This window comes from Calliphora vicina, chromosome 5, assembly GCF_958450345.1.
Source record: "Calliphora vicina chromosome 5, idCalVici1.1, whole genome shotgun sequence".
NCBI classification, from domain to species: domain Eukaryota; kingdom Metazoa; phylum Arthropoda; class Insecta; order Diptera; family Calliphoridae; genus Calliphora; species Calliphora vicina.
The window spans coordinates 101492579-101509862 of NC_088784.1; the positions used below are offsets into that span (position 1 = coordinate 101492579).

At 30.1% G+C, this 17284-nt stretch overlaps 2 protein-coding genes across 2 annotated transcripts; both read left to right on the forward strand.

Annotated features, from left to right (window-relative positions):
* The first annotated feature begins 368 nt into the window (after nucleotides 1-368).
* On the forward strand, nucleotides 369-1259 carry LOC135961774 (uncharacterized). Its single transcript, XM_065513360.1, has 4 exons — nucleotides 369-543; nucleotides 610-686; nucleotides 743-893; nucleotides 985-1259. The coding sequence occupies exons 1-4, from the start codon at nucleotides 417-419 to the stop codon at nucleotides 1170-1172; spliced, it is 543 nt and encodes a 180-aa protein (XP_065369432.1). The 5' UTR covers nucleotides 369-416; the 3' UTR covers nucleotides 1173-1259.
* A 9838-nt stretch (nucleotides 1260-11097) lies between these two features.
* LOC135961843 (uncharacterized) lies at nucleotides 11098-14014 on the forward strand. Its single transcript, XM_065513464.1, has 4 exons — nucleotides 11098-11328; nucleotides 12787-12866; nucleotides 12928-13090; nucleotides 13611-14014. The coding sequence occupies exons 1-4, from the start codon at nucleotides 11151-11153 to the stop codon at nucleotides 13748-13750; spliced, it is 561 nt and encodes a 186-aa protein (XP_065369536.1). The 5' UTR covers nucleotides 11098-11150; the 3' UTR covers nucleotides 13751-14014.
* The last annotated feature ends 3270 nt before the right edge of the window (nucleotides 14015-17284 follow it).

Consider the following 17284-nt stretch of genomic DNA (forward strand, 5'->3'; position numbering starts at 1 on the left):
ATGTTGATGTGTTACAAACGGAATGACAAAATCAATATACCATCCATCCTTTTGATAGTGGCTATAAAAACGTTACTATTAAGTGTGTGTGTGTTTAGAACAGGGGTCACAATAAAAGTTTTTGATTGAATAATTTTGCTAAGAAGTTATCGGTGGTTGCTCATATTTAGCTTGCTCATTTAATAGCAGTCTTTGCCAATAACTTATTACACCTGCCTCCTGGTTGTTTTATTGTTTTTTACACAAAACAGCTGAGATAAACAAAATTGCATTTAAATTTAAATGCAACGCAATACAATTCTCTACAATTTCAAATAAAACACAAACAAATAATGCTGGGTTTTTTCTTAAATTTCTCAAATGTAAATTTTAAACAGAAAAGAAATATACAATTATAGGTGCACAATTGAAGCGGCATGAAGACCTTAAACGCAAATATTTTATGCTGCAATTGCAAACTGTATAAACTGGGTTTGTTAATTGGTTTTTTGTATTTAATACCAAATTTATTAATTGTAGTGTATTTTTTTGGCAGTACTAATTGTAAGTATTGAAAATAAATAAAACAAATTAGATTCATTAATATACGAGTACCTACAATCATTTCAGATGACGTCTACACATTGCCGTTTTTGAGCGCCATAACTGTACTTACATCTATTTTACTGATCAAGGGTTTAATGACAGTAAGTAGTGTGAAATTAAGAAGAATTGAATTTGGATTTACATATTTCTCTTTAAGGAACGCCTTGAATTTTTATTGCCCTGGTTGGCCAATATTACAGTTCTGATTATATTCAATATTATTTTGGTAACTGCCCAATTTGGTGAACTTGAAAGGGAGGAAACCAAACAATCATTTTATTTGGAATTTGGATTTTTCATAGGTTTAGGTGAGTTTTGTTTTCTAGGTTTTAACAAGTGGTTCAGAAATATGAAGATGATTTATTTAAAATTGTAAAACTTTTCATTCAATATTTTCAGAAATTCAAATATTTTGCTGGTACATCATCTATTGTCTCTTGATGCAGGGCTATCAAAAGAATAAAAAACTAAATGCAGCTGTAAAATCAATTTCGGGAATTGTGGAAACCCACGACCAAGATTATTATAAAGTCAATTTAATTGCCAACGAACATTTAGGTGATGAACATAAAGTTATCAGTGTTTAAAGCTTGTATAAAGAAGATTTATAGTATACTTGAAGAGTTTAAAAATAGTATTTTTTTTTTAATAAAATATTAGAACCAGAAAAAAAATTATGTTTGTAAGTAAAACAATTAGTCATACAAATGTCTAATAAATAAGTACTAATATATCAAGCCATTAAGTTTTAATTTAATGTCAACTTTCCGAAGCCCCCAAAGAACTTTTACACATGATTAATACATCAATATACACGCTATAGTACAACTTAGATTGATTTAAAATCTATAAAAACGGTCCACAAATAGGTGAGGTATAAGCAAACCGACACCACGATTTTTTACCTATTTTTCTGCTAAAACATTTTTCATTCGCCATAGATAGCGGGTGTATGTTGAAATCAACTTTCCGTAGCTCTCAAATAACTTACATACACTCAGGTCTCGTTTTATGCGGATTCAAATTTATGGGATTTTTAAATGAATTTTTTTTTTAGAATTTTAAAAGATTTTGAAATTTTAGATGGCCTTTTTTTAACCAATTTTGCATCACTGATTTAATGGTTATAGTTTGTTTTTTACAAAATCAAATTCTTAATATAGATTGAGATACGGAAAGAGAATTAAAGATTCATCGCGGACTGACTGATCTGTTTTCCGGATATCAAGAGTTACATAAGCAACTGAAAAATTCAAAATCGCAAATTTTAATGACAAATTATTTTGCAAGAAAAGAAGCAATTGAAGCTCCTAAAATTCTTCGATTTCGTCCCCTATTCACTAGATTAATTCTAGTGATGAAAATGATATTTTACCATATGATGACAATATGATTATATCATCTAGTAATGAAAGTCAATACCGATGCAGACAATTATTCAGTGATTCAGATTAATCATGCATATTTATAGAATTTACTTAAAAAATTTTCATTGTTTTTTTTATCATTTTCACTTTTTCTGTAATTATAAATATTTTTGTTTATTATTTTTAACGTATTTTGTTTTTATTGTTTAAGTAAATTAAATATATGCCCAATTCACAATTGGTGTCGTAGAGTCGTATCGTTGTATGTCGTAATTTTTTTTATTAATGTTTTGTTTTTGTTTCGAAAAATTAGTTTGAAAAATATTTATGACATACAATGATACAACACTACGACATCAATTGTGAATTGTGCAATAGTTTTGTTGATTTTTTTTATGCGATTTTGTTCTGAATTTTTAATTAAAATCTGAATTTATGCGGTTTTTCAGAATTTTGGAACGAATCATTAGTTTTTATATGAAGCTAGAGTATCGTTTTTTGTGAATTCAATTTATGCGATTTTTTTGGAACGCATAATACGAGACCTGAGTGTATATGATTCATATATCAATATATCCGCTAATGGCTGAGATATAAGGAAGAAACCAGGACAACCTCGATTTTTTATTTATTTCTGGATTACTGATTCATTAATATATGTTGGTAAAATGGATATCTAATGATAGATATTTCAAAGACCTTTCCAAGAAAGGTATATAACTCCATAGTAAGTCGGACCTACAATGGGTCGAAATCTGGAAAAATATTTTTAAACCGAATTTTTTTTTCACCAAAAAATTGTTTGTCATAAATTAAAAAAAAAAATATTGAAAAAAAATGTTCATTAATAAATTACAAAAAAAATAAATTTTTTAAAAACAATTTTAAAAAAAATTTGATTTTATTTTTGGGACTTAAAAATGCATTTGTCCAATATAAATTTTGAAATTTTGTTTACCTAAAAATATTTAAAATTTTTACTTTAAAGTATAATTTGGTGAAGCGTATATAAAATTCGGCACAGCCGAATATTGCTCTCTTACTTGTTTTAATTATTGGGGCTTAAGAATGCTTTTATTTTGAAACATTTGTTCAATATAAGTTTACTCAAAGTATTGACCATTGTTAGCTACGACCTTTTCTCATACTTCTGGCAACATATGTTCTTTTAGAATACATCAAAGGTATAGCTTTGATTCTATAATAAAATTATTATTATTACTAACTATTAGAACTATTTAAATAATTACCTTAAAGAGCTTTCAATATGCATTATTATACCCTTCACCTTCGTGAGAAGGGTATATATAAGTTTGTCATTCCGTTTGTAATTTCTACATTTTTCATTTCCGACCCTATAAAGTATATATATTCTGGATCCTTATAGATAGCGGAGTCGATTAAGCCATGTCCGTCTGTCTGTCTGCCTGTCTGTCTGTCTGTCTGTCTGTCTGTCTGTCTGTCTGTCTGTCTGTCTGTCTGTCTGTCTGTCTGTCTGTCTGTCTGTCTGTCTGTCTGTCTGTCTGTCTGTCTGTCTGTCTGTCTGTCTGTCTGTCTGTCTGTCTGTCTGTCTGTCTGTCTGTCTGTCTGTCTGTCTGTCTGTCTGTCTGTCTGTCTGTCTGTCTGTCTGTCTGTCTGTCTGTCTGTCTGTCTGTCTGTCTGTCTGTCTGTCTGTCTGTCTGTCTGTCTGTCTGTCTGTCTGTCTGTCTGTCTGTCTGTCTGTCTGTCTGTCTGTCTGTCTGTCTGTCTGTCTGTCTGTCTGTCTGTCTGTCTGTCCGTCTGTCTGTCTGTCTGTTGAAATCAGTTTTCTGAAGACCCCAGATATCTTCGGGATCCAAATCTTCAATAATTCTGTCAGATATGCTTTCGAGAATTTTGCTATTTAAAATCAGCAAAATCGGTCCACAAATGGCTGAGATATGAGGAAAAAACCAAGACAACCTCGATTTTTGACCTATTTTTTTTACCTATATCTGGATTACTAAGACATTAATATAGACAATATGGATATCTAATTATAGATATTTCAAAGACATTTGTAACGACGTATATAAGACCATAGTAAGTTGGACCTACAATGGGTCAAAATCGGGAAAAAAAAATTTTTAACCCGAATTTTTTTTTTTTAAAAAAAATTTAAAAAACAAAAAAATTTTTAAAAATTAAAAAAAAAAAATTTTTTAAATTAAAAAAAAAAAAAATTTAAATTTAAAAAAAATAAAATAACAAAATTTTTTTTTCCAAAAAACTAAAAAAACAACTGGAAAAAAAATTAAATTTTGTTTAACTAAAAATATTTAAAATTTTGAAGTATAATTTGGTGAAGGGTATATAAGATTCGGCACAGCCGAATATAGCACTCTTACTTGTTTTTTAGTGGGTTTTTTCCTTTAAAGCCATCATAAATTTATTTATTCATAATATTTTTATTTAATATTCTATCAATGTTCTTCAATTCAGATAGTAATCTTTTAATTACAGCAATCTAAAAAGTGCAAGGATAATTAAAGGATATATCGTCCCCTTAATAAAACAATAGCGTAAATTTTTTTTCCATTTCGATATAATTGAGTTTAAAATTGTTGTGTTAGTAGACATTTAGAACAAAAGTAATATTTCAATTGATTTCACCAAATTTTGACCACATATAGAATCAGTTATGTAGATTATTATTATTATCAACAAATAATGGTGTATATGCTTAAACACTATTGTTTTATTGAGGGTACGACATGTACAGACGATAAAAACCTCTTGCAAAATAATACAAATGAATATTTGAACTTACATATGGGCAATTCCTTGTCATATATATACTATAGTACGTGACATTAGTACGCCTAGTGCAATAGATTTTGCAAGAATAGGAGTATCTGAAAAAAATAATTTGGTCTTATATTCCATTTAAAAAAAATAATAAGTTCTTTGTTGTCCAAAAAATAGAGTGAAATAACGTATCGAAATATAGACAAATTTTTGAACCGTGAGAGGCGTTATGTTTTTTTTAATTTCTTTCTATTCAAATCATTTTGAAAAAAGTTCAAGGATTTTTGTTTTTTCAGTCGTGGTTCTCATTCTCGTGAAATTGCCCATATGTTTGGATATCTATATATCAAACTATCTACCTATAACAACATAACGATATACAAAATATAACTGTATATTTGGGCAGAGGTCATTATTTTGTAAAGTGATATTACGGAATATAGTTTTCAAAAAAGTTTCCATTCTATTGTCACTCATATGTATAGTAGAGTGTATTTACTTGTTGATTGTTATATATGTATATGAATGGTCGTCGTCATCAGGTAGAACACGCAATGTAAACATTTTTAAACGCGCTAGGGTCATTTAAAAAGTTTATGTAAAACAAATAATAGCAATACAATTATTCAATAGTTCAATCTAAGGCAAAGCCAAAAACTTATGGAACAAGCAACGTTCGCTTAATAAATAAATGTGTCAGCCATGTCCAGTAGACTAGAATGTGCATAAAATCCCTGACCTTTAGTATCTAAAAGTTGTTCCTAACAAGTACTACTAAACGGATATTAAAGAAAAAGTTTGTAAATTTAAACAGATTGTGAAAAAATCCAAACCATGCAAACACTTGCTACAAAATATTTCTGTTTACAGTTTAAATTGTATAAAATTGGTTTAATAATTGGTCTCATCTATATTATATTGAATTTATTAATGATTTGGTCAATATTGAATAGTGGCAGTAAGTATTCGTATGTACAGTTAGTTTTTATTGATTTATTTAAATAAACACCTTAAAGTAGGCATTATATTATGTATTTTAAAGTTTTTATTATTATTAGTTTCTTACAAATATGTTGCATATTTATTATGACAGTGCTAGATTAAAGCAAATTTTGTTTTATTTTAATCTTTGTTACATTAAAAATTAAGTAATAAAAATTGTTATTAAAGTTGTACTCTATAACTTAATGCGCTTTAAAATCATGTTGTATATTTTTGTTGAAAAATTTCTGTATTTTTAGCAGAAGACTATGCTGTGATTTTACTTAGCTCATTGACAATAATGACGTCAATTATTTTAATTTATGGTTTAATACAAGTGAGTACAATATCGATATAATTAGTATTAACTAGTGAATAAATTAATGAGCACCAAACACAGCCCAGGGGCACGAACATTATTAATCTTTCTTTTTACAGAAACGCGAACAATATTCTCAAAAGAAACAGTAACAACTTCATTAGCTCGCTAAATAAAGGGAATTCCGAACTGTGACAGTTGATAGCGGCCATAATATTGAAGCTACATCTGTCGAATTGACTGTCATTTATTCAGCTTGTTTTGCCAAATCACCATGGATGGATATATCATTCAACTACTCGTGCGAATGATGAAATTGTGTTATCAAAATGAATGTTCTGTTCGGGCAACGTTCGACGCTCTACTTCCATTTTACGATGAGACACATATCAAGAAACATTGTCGGGAGATCCAAGAGCGTCCAATGCATTCCGAAAAAGTCGCTGTTTGGTGAGTCGCTGGCGTCGTCATCGGTCCATTTTTCTTTGAGAACAACGTTAACCAGGCCTTTACCGCCAACGGCAATCGCTATAGGTCGATGATTACCAATTTCTATTGGCCTGAATTGAATGATATGGACACCAACGAACACAATTTAAAATATTCACCAATATCGCGAATCAATTTTTCACATGAATATGTTCCCTTTTCCCATTCTTCGTTCATAAACTTTGTTGACGTGACAAAATTCCTCAAGTTGTGAAATTTTTAACCCTCTAAGAGGCAAGGCTGCCTTTAGTTGGGTATGTTAAATGTATGTAATGCTGCTTTATTTGGTTATTTTTCCCGTTATAACGGTAAATATGAGTAAAGAGACGAACAATTTACTTATTGTGATGAACAAGAACGTGCACTTGTATTTTGTTTGTTTTTATTTCAACGTATTTCTTTTTTTTCAAACAATATCCTGGGATATTATTTTACCTCGAAATAAAATTGGCCGGTTAGAGGGTTAAATGAAATTTTGTAAACAATAAACAGCTGTTACGAACAAAATCTACTATTGTGAATGAAAAGTTCATGGGAATATTACGATAGAAATTTTTCCTTTGAGGGAAATGTATTTTACATGGGAACATAAATTTCACCTGTTATTGCCTATAGGGGTGATTAATTAATTTCTTAAACAAAATCCTCTGAATATAATTCTTTATCAAGAACGAGGAATGAAAAACTTTTCAGCTAAACTTCAAAAGAAAACAATTGTTTACAAATTATTCTCTCTCTCTCTATTTGCTTTTACAGAACCGTTATATTCTATTAATGCCCTGGCTGGTCAATGTTGCCGTCCTAATACTAATAAATATTTTCGCTGTAATTGGACAATTTGAAGAAGCAAATCAGTCAGTGACCAGAATATCTTTCTATTTGGCTTTTGGATTTTTTATGGCTTTGGGTAAGTTTGGTTAACTGTCAAATAATATCATGAATTATTTTTTTATTAAATTAACATTTCTAGAACTACAAGTACTATTTTGGTATATCATCTTTATGCTATTAAAAGTGGGCCATCACAAAACCTTTAGAGTTATGGAGATTGTACAAGAAAGGCCAGGTGTTAAGAAAATCGAGGACAAGGATACATTTAAAATATACTTGGTGGGGAGCGAAGAGTTGAATGAAAAGGAGAGAATATAATTTAATGTTTGCTTGTAAGTTAATAAGTTGTTAAGACAGACAACTATGAATTTGACCGATGTTCTTTAATATAATTTATTTATGTTATGTTACATTACAATTACTCATTATAAAGGGTGATTCATTATGAGCTGTTTTTAGTTTTAAATAAAACTATTAAAATTGAATTGGATATCGGAATCATTATTATGAACCCAAAGAACTATATCTGACATATACATTTTTAAGATAATTTCATTCAAATGTTGCGACCACGGAAGGTCCTATTTTCTATAACTCTTTCCAGCATTGCTACCAATATTTCGAGAATAACGCGTGTAATGTTCTTGAATATAATCTGAAATTTGAGTTATTTTTTCCACACTAAACGAATCAAAGTTCAAAACTTACAATTTCAAAAATTGTTTTTCACATATGTACCTGCAAAAAAAATGTATATAATAAGTTATAGTTAGCCGACGAGAGTTGAATAATTTATCTCATCGGACTGTATTCATAGCTTTATTTTCCCATACCGGATTGTATTCCCTAGCTAGTCATAGCCACGGATTGCATCCGTAGTCGCTATTTTTCCCATAATTAGTCACGACCGAGAGCCGAAGCATTTATCTCGTTGTATTATCAAGACACCCCCACCCCCAATGGTTTACAGTTCTCAATTACGAACTTAATATCTATAATCGAAGCTTTGTTCCATTAATAATGCAGCTCTGTGATAAAGGTTTCAAAGGAATCAGAACTCTTAAGAATCAAAAACCGCATCACAAATTCCGCAATTTATTTAAAATTTGTTTTATTTACATACATATATTTTTAGCTTTACACACTAAAAGCTTTTTTAAAGCGAAAAGAAAACTTTTTTCCTCTTATTTCATTTTACTTTTTCTTAAAATCACACACTACCGTCATTATTAATAAGCACTGCGAAGGGCCCCATAAAAGAAACACACCGACCGGCATTTTATTATAAAACTTTATACACGGGTTTTTTACATTTCTTAATAATTTTATGATTAAATTATTATTGCACCATATCCAGCAAAACTTTATTCACATTATTATAAAGAAATAGAGCTGTTATATTTATTATTTTAATTTATATTTGTTTAAAACATTTTCACAAAATATCTTGTATGAAAATTATGCTTAAACTAAAAGAAAACAAAGAGTACTTGTACCGTTAGAATGACTAGAAATATATGAAGGAGAGAAAGAGAGCGAGAGATAGAATTATTGAGATTTATTTAGCTTTCATGCAATTTCATCACGAACTTGTATGTAACGATGTATGTGTGCAAATTTATTTTACAATCAGTGTTACCAGTTTAGAGGATTTGTCTTTAAATAGGGGATATTTTTACAAAATGTCGGTTTGGGGATCTGGGGATGAACAAAATTTTAGGAATACAAATATTTTAATTTTTATCCGCTTTTAATTTGTTTTCAAAGTTAAATTATGTTTTGCAATACAGTTTTTAAACCTGTGGGTAACTTTATAATCTATTTGATTCATACAAATTTAACTCTGATGGAAATTCTGAAATCTTATTTAATAATTACCATTCACTCAAACAATTATTTTGGAGAAGAATGTCGAAAAAAAATAATTATATTTTTGTATAATCATTATTCCTACAAAGATGTCGCGGGTTCAAAATCATTCAAGAAGCTTCCTAAATTAGTTTCAAATAGGTTTTGTCTACCAAGAAGTAGCGCTTGCATTGAATGTGTTTTTTCAGTAATGAATATCACTACACAGAGAAAACAGATTCGTGTTCACAACTGAATTTGTTGCCAATCGAATGATTCGGTTGTACACATTAAATTTTTCGGTTATAGTGCCAGAAAATCAGTAGATAAAGAAGAATTTCGATTGAAACAATCAAACATTTATTACAACTTCTAAAAATTTTTAGCTACAACTGTAAAATTCGGTCACAAAGGCAGAATCATTCGATTGGTGCCAAATTCGGTTGTGAACACGAATCTGTTTCTCTGTGTAAACATCACATATTTTGTTCGGAATGAAAATTTGTCTAGGCTTTCAGATTTCGTGTAATTTATTAATTCCAATATATTTGATAGATTTACAAAACGCGGTTTTTGTTTTTAATAACTTATATGTCATTTTGAAGGGTACAAATCTGTCAGTTATTCTCACTTAATTATTCAATATTATAGTGTAAACAACAATGTTTTTTTGGGCGGTTCTGAGATGGTTATTTTGATACGTAAGACAAATATCGCCTTGGCCAGCCAAAAAAAGTTTGAAGACCAAGAATTGGATAATTGTTGTACAGTTTGCAAAATCATTGGGAGCTACACAGTCAGCAATTTTAAATCGTTTGCCAGCAGCATGTTTCTTCCAAATAAAGGGAAGCTGAGAGACCTTGAAAGACGATTTTGTATATCTGAAATGCTGATTGAACGCTATAAAAGAAAATAATTTTTGCACCGAATCATTACTTGCGATGAAAAATGGATCCATTACGATAACCCGAAGTGTATGAGAACGTATGTGAAGACCGGCCAACCAGCTGAATCGACAACAAAGCCAAATATCCATGGCGCTAAGGTAATTCTCTATATTTGGTGGGAGAATATCCAGCCAGAAATGAAACCATAATATTCAATAATGACAACGCTCGCCCACATGTTGGAAAGTATTTAGAATGAAGTGGCTGGGAAGTTTTGTCTCACCCGCTTTATAGGTCAGTCCTTTCCCCGTCTGAATACTATTTGTTTGGATCGATGCAGAACGCTCTCTCTGGCATACGCTTCACTTTGGAACAGAGTATCCGATATTGGCTTGATTCGTTCTTGGCCCCAAAAGATGAGCAGTTCTTTTGCCGCGGAATTCATATGTGGCCAGAAATATGGGAAAAAGGTCATAGCTAACAATAGTCAATACTTTAAATAAATTTATATTTTACAAATGTTTCAAAATAAAAGTTAAAAATCCCGCATTTTTAAGTCATAAACCCAATACATCTGCTAAATAAGTGGCACTAATGTCCTTTTAATAGTGCTGGTTCACACACGTCAAGTTTATTGAACAATGCTGGAGTTCGTAAATGAGAGGAGATTTGAACGATTTTCCTCTTTTTCTTCCAATCTCTTCTATAAACTCAAGTCTTGCTCAAGTAAACTTGACTAGTGTGAACCAGCACTTATTTTCGTTGGTGGTCATCAATTAAATCTTGGGAAAAGATTGATGTGGCATCTCTCAAATCAAATCTTTCTAAATCCTCTTTTTTGTTTTCCCCCACACTCTTTTATTCAATCGTGTTCTGTTATCGCCTATAAACGTGATGAAAGCGCCGGCCACATATTCAATTTAAATAAATAAACAAACAAACAATAAAAACAAACTGGTATTTGTCGATCGCATTCAGTTGCAATTTTACAGAACCCACAACTACAAGAAAGTGCAAAACAAACAACGTGTTAAAAAATTCGAATCAATATTTAAAATTCTAAGAAATTCAAACGAAATGCTTACGAAAATTTGTGGCCAAAGCTTAAAGAAATTTGCTATTTTCATAGGAGTCGTATATTTATTACAAGCGATTATTATTTCAGTTGCACTGCTTTTAGATTTAATCAAATACAAGGAGGATAAATCAAAAGCCTCTGCCGAGGGGTTACCTTACGATGAGGATAGAGAAGTTGGTAAGTGATAAATAAGTAACATTGGGGATTTTTGCAAATAATCATATCTAGTGAGAAGTTTAAATTTTGTTTTTAATCAGAATTTTTAAGGAACAGGAATTTTTGTAATCTGTTATTGTATAATTTTACAATTTAAAATGTATAAGAAAATACTGTAAATACGTACGGGAATTGCCCTGATTAAAACGTTGATTGATGGATGATGTTTATATGGCGTGGGTAGGTTTTGTTGTTAAACCCGAAAGTAATTAAACAAACACAAAGTTTTAAATATAATTACATTTTTTATGACAAAACAAATTTACTAACAAGTAGAGAGCTATATTCGGTTGTGCCGAATCTTATATACCCTTCACCAAATTATACTTTAAAATACAAATTTGAAATATTTTTAGGTAAAACTTTTTTTTCCAAAGTTGTTTTTTAATTTTTTGTAAAAAAAAATTTTAATATTTAGCGGAAAAAGACTATTGATGAAAAAAAAATCGGGTTAAAAAATCTTTTTTCCAATTTTGATCCATTATAGGTCCAACTATGGTCTTATATACGTCGTTGCAAAGGTCTTTGAAATATCTATCATTAGATATCCATATTGTCTATATTAATGACTTAGTAATCCAGATATAGGTCAAATATCGAGATTGTCCAGGTTCTCACGAAGGTGAAGGGTATAAAAAATGGGGTTGGGCGATCGGAGAGTGAATGTGCGAGAGATTGTGGAAGCATCTAACATGGCTCTGTTGTTTCAATATTCAATGATCACTTGTGTATGCGAAAGCTATCCCGATTGTGAACAAAGATGGCTGCACAAAAGGATACACACATGTGCAGTTTGTATGACAAAAATCCATGAATTATGATACGAAATGCTACCTCTTCCGCCCTATTCTCCGGATTTAGCCCCAAGTGACTATTTCGTGTTTCCAAATCTAAATAAATGTCTCGGAGGAAAGAGAATTGACTCCAATGACGAAATCATCTCACAAAAAATAACTATTTTGATGACCTCGACAAATCTTATTTTTAGGAAGAGATACAAAACCAGTTTCATTTTACCTTCATAAGGTCTTCCGTCAAATTTGACCCATTTTGAAATAAAAAGTAATCGGTGTGCTTTTCAGTGGCACTTTTTTTCATTTCAAAGAAGTAAAGCGAAACTTCCCGCATATGATGCTTTGTTGGTAAAAAATTCAACATTTTCGATAATTTTCAATAAATAATTGAGAATAAATGTCAAATATGTACCCTTCAAAATGACGTTTAAGTTATTAAAAACCAAAACCCTGTTCATAAGATACGCCGTCTATTGCAAATCCCTCATTTTTAAGTCATACACCCAAGAGTAAAACCCGTTTAAGAAGATTCCTAAAATTATTACTTTAGGATTTGAAAATACTTTTTTTTAATTAGTTTTTTTTGTAACATTTATTTTTTTTTCTTTTATATCTATTTTTTTAGTATCATCTTTAAGTGTTTCCATTTGCTTTAGTTTGACATTCGTTCTCACCTCACCTTTTCTAATATGGGGTGCCATTAAAGTAAGTATGAAACAGTGAAATTAAATTTATATTTCTTTAAAATAAAACTAAATATTTTTAGGAAAAACATACATTTCTAATACCCTGGCTGTACAATAGTTTTTTCTGCATAATTGTCAATTCTATTTATTTATTTGTAATAGTTGTGAAAAACTTTTATAATCTGGATAAAACCAGTCGAGAAGTGAACCAATTTGTAACAATGATTTTGATGATGGGTGTTGGTAAGTTTTATTTAATATTTCAAAACTGTTTTAATCATAGTTTGAGACATAGAGCGGAAACTCTCCTGTCAAAGACCTAACTCAGTTATCAGAAACCTAAGTGGTGAGCATGTATTAGTGGAAAAAACTATGTGAAAACAAAAACAACACTCGTATTTATGTGTGATTATTTTGAGTAATTTTTTTATTTGAGTTTTTTTCTAGAGCGAAAACTAGAAAAAAAACTCAAAATAATCACACATACGAGTGTTCTTTTTGTTTTCACATTGTTTTTTCTACTAATACATTCTCACCACTTAGGTTTCTGACAACTGAGTTAGGTCTTTGTCAGGAGAGTTTCCGCTCTATGGTTTTAACCCTTTACTCATTAAGAATTTTTTGTTTTATCAATTGTTTATAGAACAAACTTTGTGTGGAAATTTTGTTCTATAAACATTTGATAAAGTAAACATTTTATTATGAGTAACAGCCTTAATATTTTATTATTAATTTCAGCTATTTTTATTTTCTATTCTTTTAGGTTTAACATTACAACTCATATTTTATAGAATTGTTTACAGGCTATACAAAGAGTTAGTAAGCGAACAGCAATTAAGATACTTGGAAAACTCTAGTACGATTTTTATAGTTGACGGTGAACACACCACAGATCAGAGTTAATGAGAGTGTGAACGGTGCTCAGAGGCCAGACAAATTCAAAAGCTTTAAATAAATTATTAAATACTTAAGTTATTTTATAAAAATATTGCATTAATGTTATAAATTATTTGATTAGTTAGTTGTAAAACAATCGTTTTACATAATTATTAAGAAATTCTATTTAAATAATTTTAAAACTTTGTAGAGAAACTTGTTTAATTCTAATTAAAATAAGTGGTTTTTACGTGCACTGAAGATTATAACAGAAATAAAGTGAAATACAAATTAATTCGTTTAATTTATTAAATAACCCAGCAGTTTGAAAAGTGCGAGAGAGTTTATGAGTTCAACCCCTGCTCTCTAATAAATTTATTTTTTATTTTTTCTCAAATGCAGTAGAATTAGTACAATTGAATACTAGAGTCATTAAAATTGCGCGTGGGTTGAAAATTCAATAGTAGTAGTTCTCAGTGGCTAACTAATTCGACATGGCAGAACTAGTTCAATGAACTGCAGAGAAGTTTTGTGTTTCTAAAGCTTTCATGCCGAGTGTCTGTCTACTTATTTGCTGATTAAAAAAAGCGTCTCAGATGTAGAGTGGAGATGAATTATATAATCAGACCACATTAAACCAAGACACATTGGGCCCGTTGTTAGATTTCTTTGAAACTTTAAACGGTCAATAGAGGAGGAGTTGGACTTTCAGAATATTGTATTGTCATGTTATAAGTTTTAAGCACATGCGGTGTTACAGTGGACCAAATTTGTGCATAAAAAGGAATCAAATGGTATTAAATCAGACGGGCTAGGTGGCCACTTCTGATCATCGAAACAAGAGAGTATACGACCACACAGTATGGCAGAATCAAAATTTTTTGTAAATAAAACATTTCTAAACGGCTGGTCCGATCGGTATAAAATTTGACGTGGACGTAGCCGAGGAGTATTCGAGCTCAAGTTATTAAAATGGGTCCTACAATTGTTCCACGGGAGCTCAAAGTAGGGTAGCTTCGACATGTAAAATATTTAAACACGTGCCATTTGTATAAATTTGAAATGCCTATAACATGCTAGCACACGCAAGCATGTTTTTTCAAGACCTAGTCGAGCGCTTTCAAAATATCCCAGCAGGAAAAATATGCCGTAAAGAGGCCTTCCTAAATGCCTCATTTTGCAGACACAAGGACTTCTAGCCGCATGGCAAAATCATTTCAATTTTACAAGGCGTGTCATTGCGAGCCAAGGCCTTGCATACTCGCAACAAGCAATTTATTTTTGTAAATTTGAAAAGAGAGTTAATCCAAGAGATGTTTGATGTAGATTATTTTCATTTACTCACTTCTTGAACACCTTCTAAGAGCAGGCAGTGTGAATGACTATCGGATCTTTTAGAATGAGTAAGTATGCCTTTTAGAAGGCCTACTAACTGAAGTCCTATCATTTTTTCCCGCTGGGATAAAAATCTTTGAAATCGAATGGGAAACAAAAAAATGGCACGTGCTTAAAAATTTTACATGTCGAAGGTATCCTAGTGCCGCCCCTGATGCATTTTAATAACTTAAACTCGAAAACTCTTCGGCCACGCCCACATCAAATTTTATACCGATCGGACCAGCCGCTTGGAAATGCCAGATTTATTCCAAAAAATTCTGATTCTGCCCCACTGTGGACCAGAGTATACGGATTATATGTGACTGATGATAACTTTGGGCAGAATGAACTTAGTTATTTTTCGATAATCTCATGAGAGTTCTCTGAAACCTAAATGCAGAAATTTTGGCGATTAACAAAGCCATCAGGTGAAAATGAGCTTATTCGCTTAGGAGTATTTTTCTCCAACTTATGTTTATTTGAAGATTATGTGAAACAGTTTCTATTTGATTATTAGTTAAATATACATATGTACCTATTAAATATTTATGTATGTTTTTTATGTATTATTATTTATGTTTTGAATTTTAATCACAATTTACCATTAAAATCGCACAACCAATTTAACTATTAATTGCCCTAAAACCTTAATTAATAATTCAATATTGGAATCAAAACCATTAAATCATATTTACACTTATGAATACTAAATTAATTTCCAGCGCATAATTTTTTATGAACAATTGAAATTTTTGTTTAATCAAAACTGGCAGACAGACAGTCTGCAAACGAACGTTATTTTCTTTTGAATTCCAAGTGTTAATAATAATGTTAATATTTACATGAATAAAAACATAGAAAAATAAAATCACATTAAACACATTCAATTCATTTAGATTACAAATTCCACACCACTAATTAACGCGTGCCAAATTTTACTGCGTAAATCTAGTATGTGTGTATTTACTTTTTGGGGTCTATTATAATGAGAATTGATCGATGTTGACGTTGGGATTTGATGTATTTGACGGCGCCATTTATGATTTAAAGCCAATAAACCATGTACAGATTTGATAAATAATATAAATAAATAAATGTAATATTTTTAAAGAAAAAAAAAACAGCTTAGATATAATTGGAATTTCATAATGATTTTTTATCAAAAGTTATGGAAATCAAGATCGTAAATCTTGTTTATGGTACAGTCATACATAGGTGTCATAAATTATATAAACTTTCATAAAATCAATCTCAGATTTTATTATGTTGGGACACATAAATTATATAAATCAAAGATGTTAAGAGCTTTTTTAAGTTATTGATACACATTTCATCACACTTTTTCAGAATATACTTTTGGGAACCTATAAAGATAGCTAAAGATTAATTTTAAAGTTATATGAAAATTGTTTTGTAACAACTTTTAATAATACACTTGTTACTAATACTTTCGAGAATTGAATATCAGGCAAATCATGAATAAAAAATCCGTGGGAGTTTTTTCGCTTTTCCCATTTTTCGTATTCAAATTCAAAAAAAAAGCTGAAATTTTAAAACATTTTTTTTTTAAATTACTCAAAAAATCACCCATACGATTGTTGTTTTGTTTTCACATAGTTATTTACTAAAACATTCTCATCACTTAGGTTTTTGACAACTGAGTTAGGTGTTTGATAGGAGAGTTTCGGATCTATGGTTAGAAATTAACCAATAATTTTTTTCCACAAAAGATTAATTTAATTTGTTCACCATTTCATTACAAAACTCCCCCTTTTTTTAGGCTGTAATAAAAACAAGTGTAAATATAAACAGAGTGTGGATTTAGGCGATTGACTATTTGTGATTTTTTATCACAGTCATTTAAAAACCACATAAACCCAAGGCGTAACAACAACAAACAGCCGCTTTTATTTGTATTTTTGATTAATTTTATAATTAAAACAATTATTGTTGCTGTTATATACAATGTTTTCAACTCAATACATTTTCAACAATATGGTTATTGATTATTTTCTTTCAGAAATGAATTATTTTGATTGATTTGCTACTAATGATGTTATTAAATAATCATATTTGGTAGGATTTAAAGTTTGTTGCTTTTTTTCTTTACTATAGTTTTGAATAATTTGACATTGATCAACAAGACAAATTGATGTTTCTTTAACGCCCATATTCTATTGAATA

What these genes read in the sequence shown, in the direction of transcription:
- LOC135961774 (XM_065513360.1), top strand. Translation starts at nt 417, where the DNA reads ATGAAGACCTTAAACGCAAATATTTTATGCTGCAATTGCAAACTGTAT. An exon ending in TTTTTTTGGCAGTACTAATT is followed by an intron (nt 544 to 609) that starts GTAAGTATTGAA and finishes CAATCATTTCAG; the next exon opens with ATGACGTCTACACATTGCCG. An exon ending in TGATCAAGGGTTTAATGACA is followed by an intron (nt 687 to 742) that starts GTAAGTAGTGTG and finishes TTTCTCTTTAAG; the next exon opens with GAACGCCTTGAATTTTTATT.
- LOC135961843 (XM_065513464.1), top strand. Translation starts at nt 11,151, where the DNA reads ATGCTTACGAAAATTTGTGGCCAAAGCTTAAAGAAATTTGCTATTTTC. An exon ending in TAATATGGGGTGCCATTAAA is followed by an intron (nt 12,867 to 12,927) that starts GTAAGTATGAAA and finishes AAATATTTTTAG; the next exon opens with GAAAAACATACATTTCTAAT. An exon ending in GATTTTGATGATGGGTGTTG is followed by an intron (nt 13,091 to 13,610) that starts GTAAGTTTTATT and finishes CTATTCTTTTAG; the next exon opens with GTTTAACATTACAACTCATA.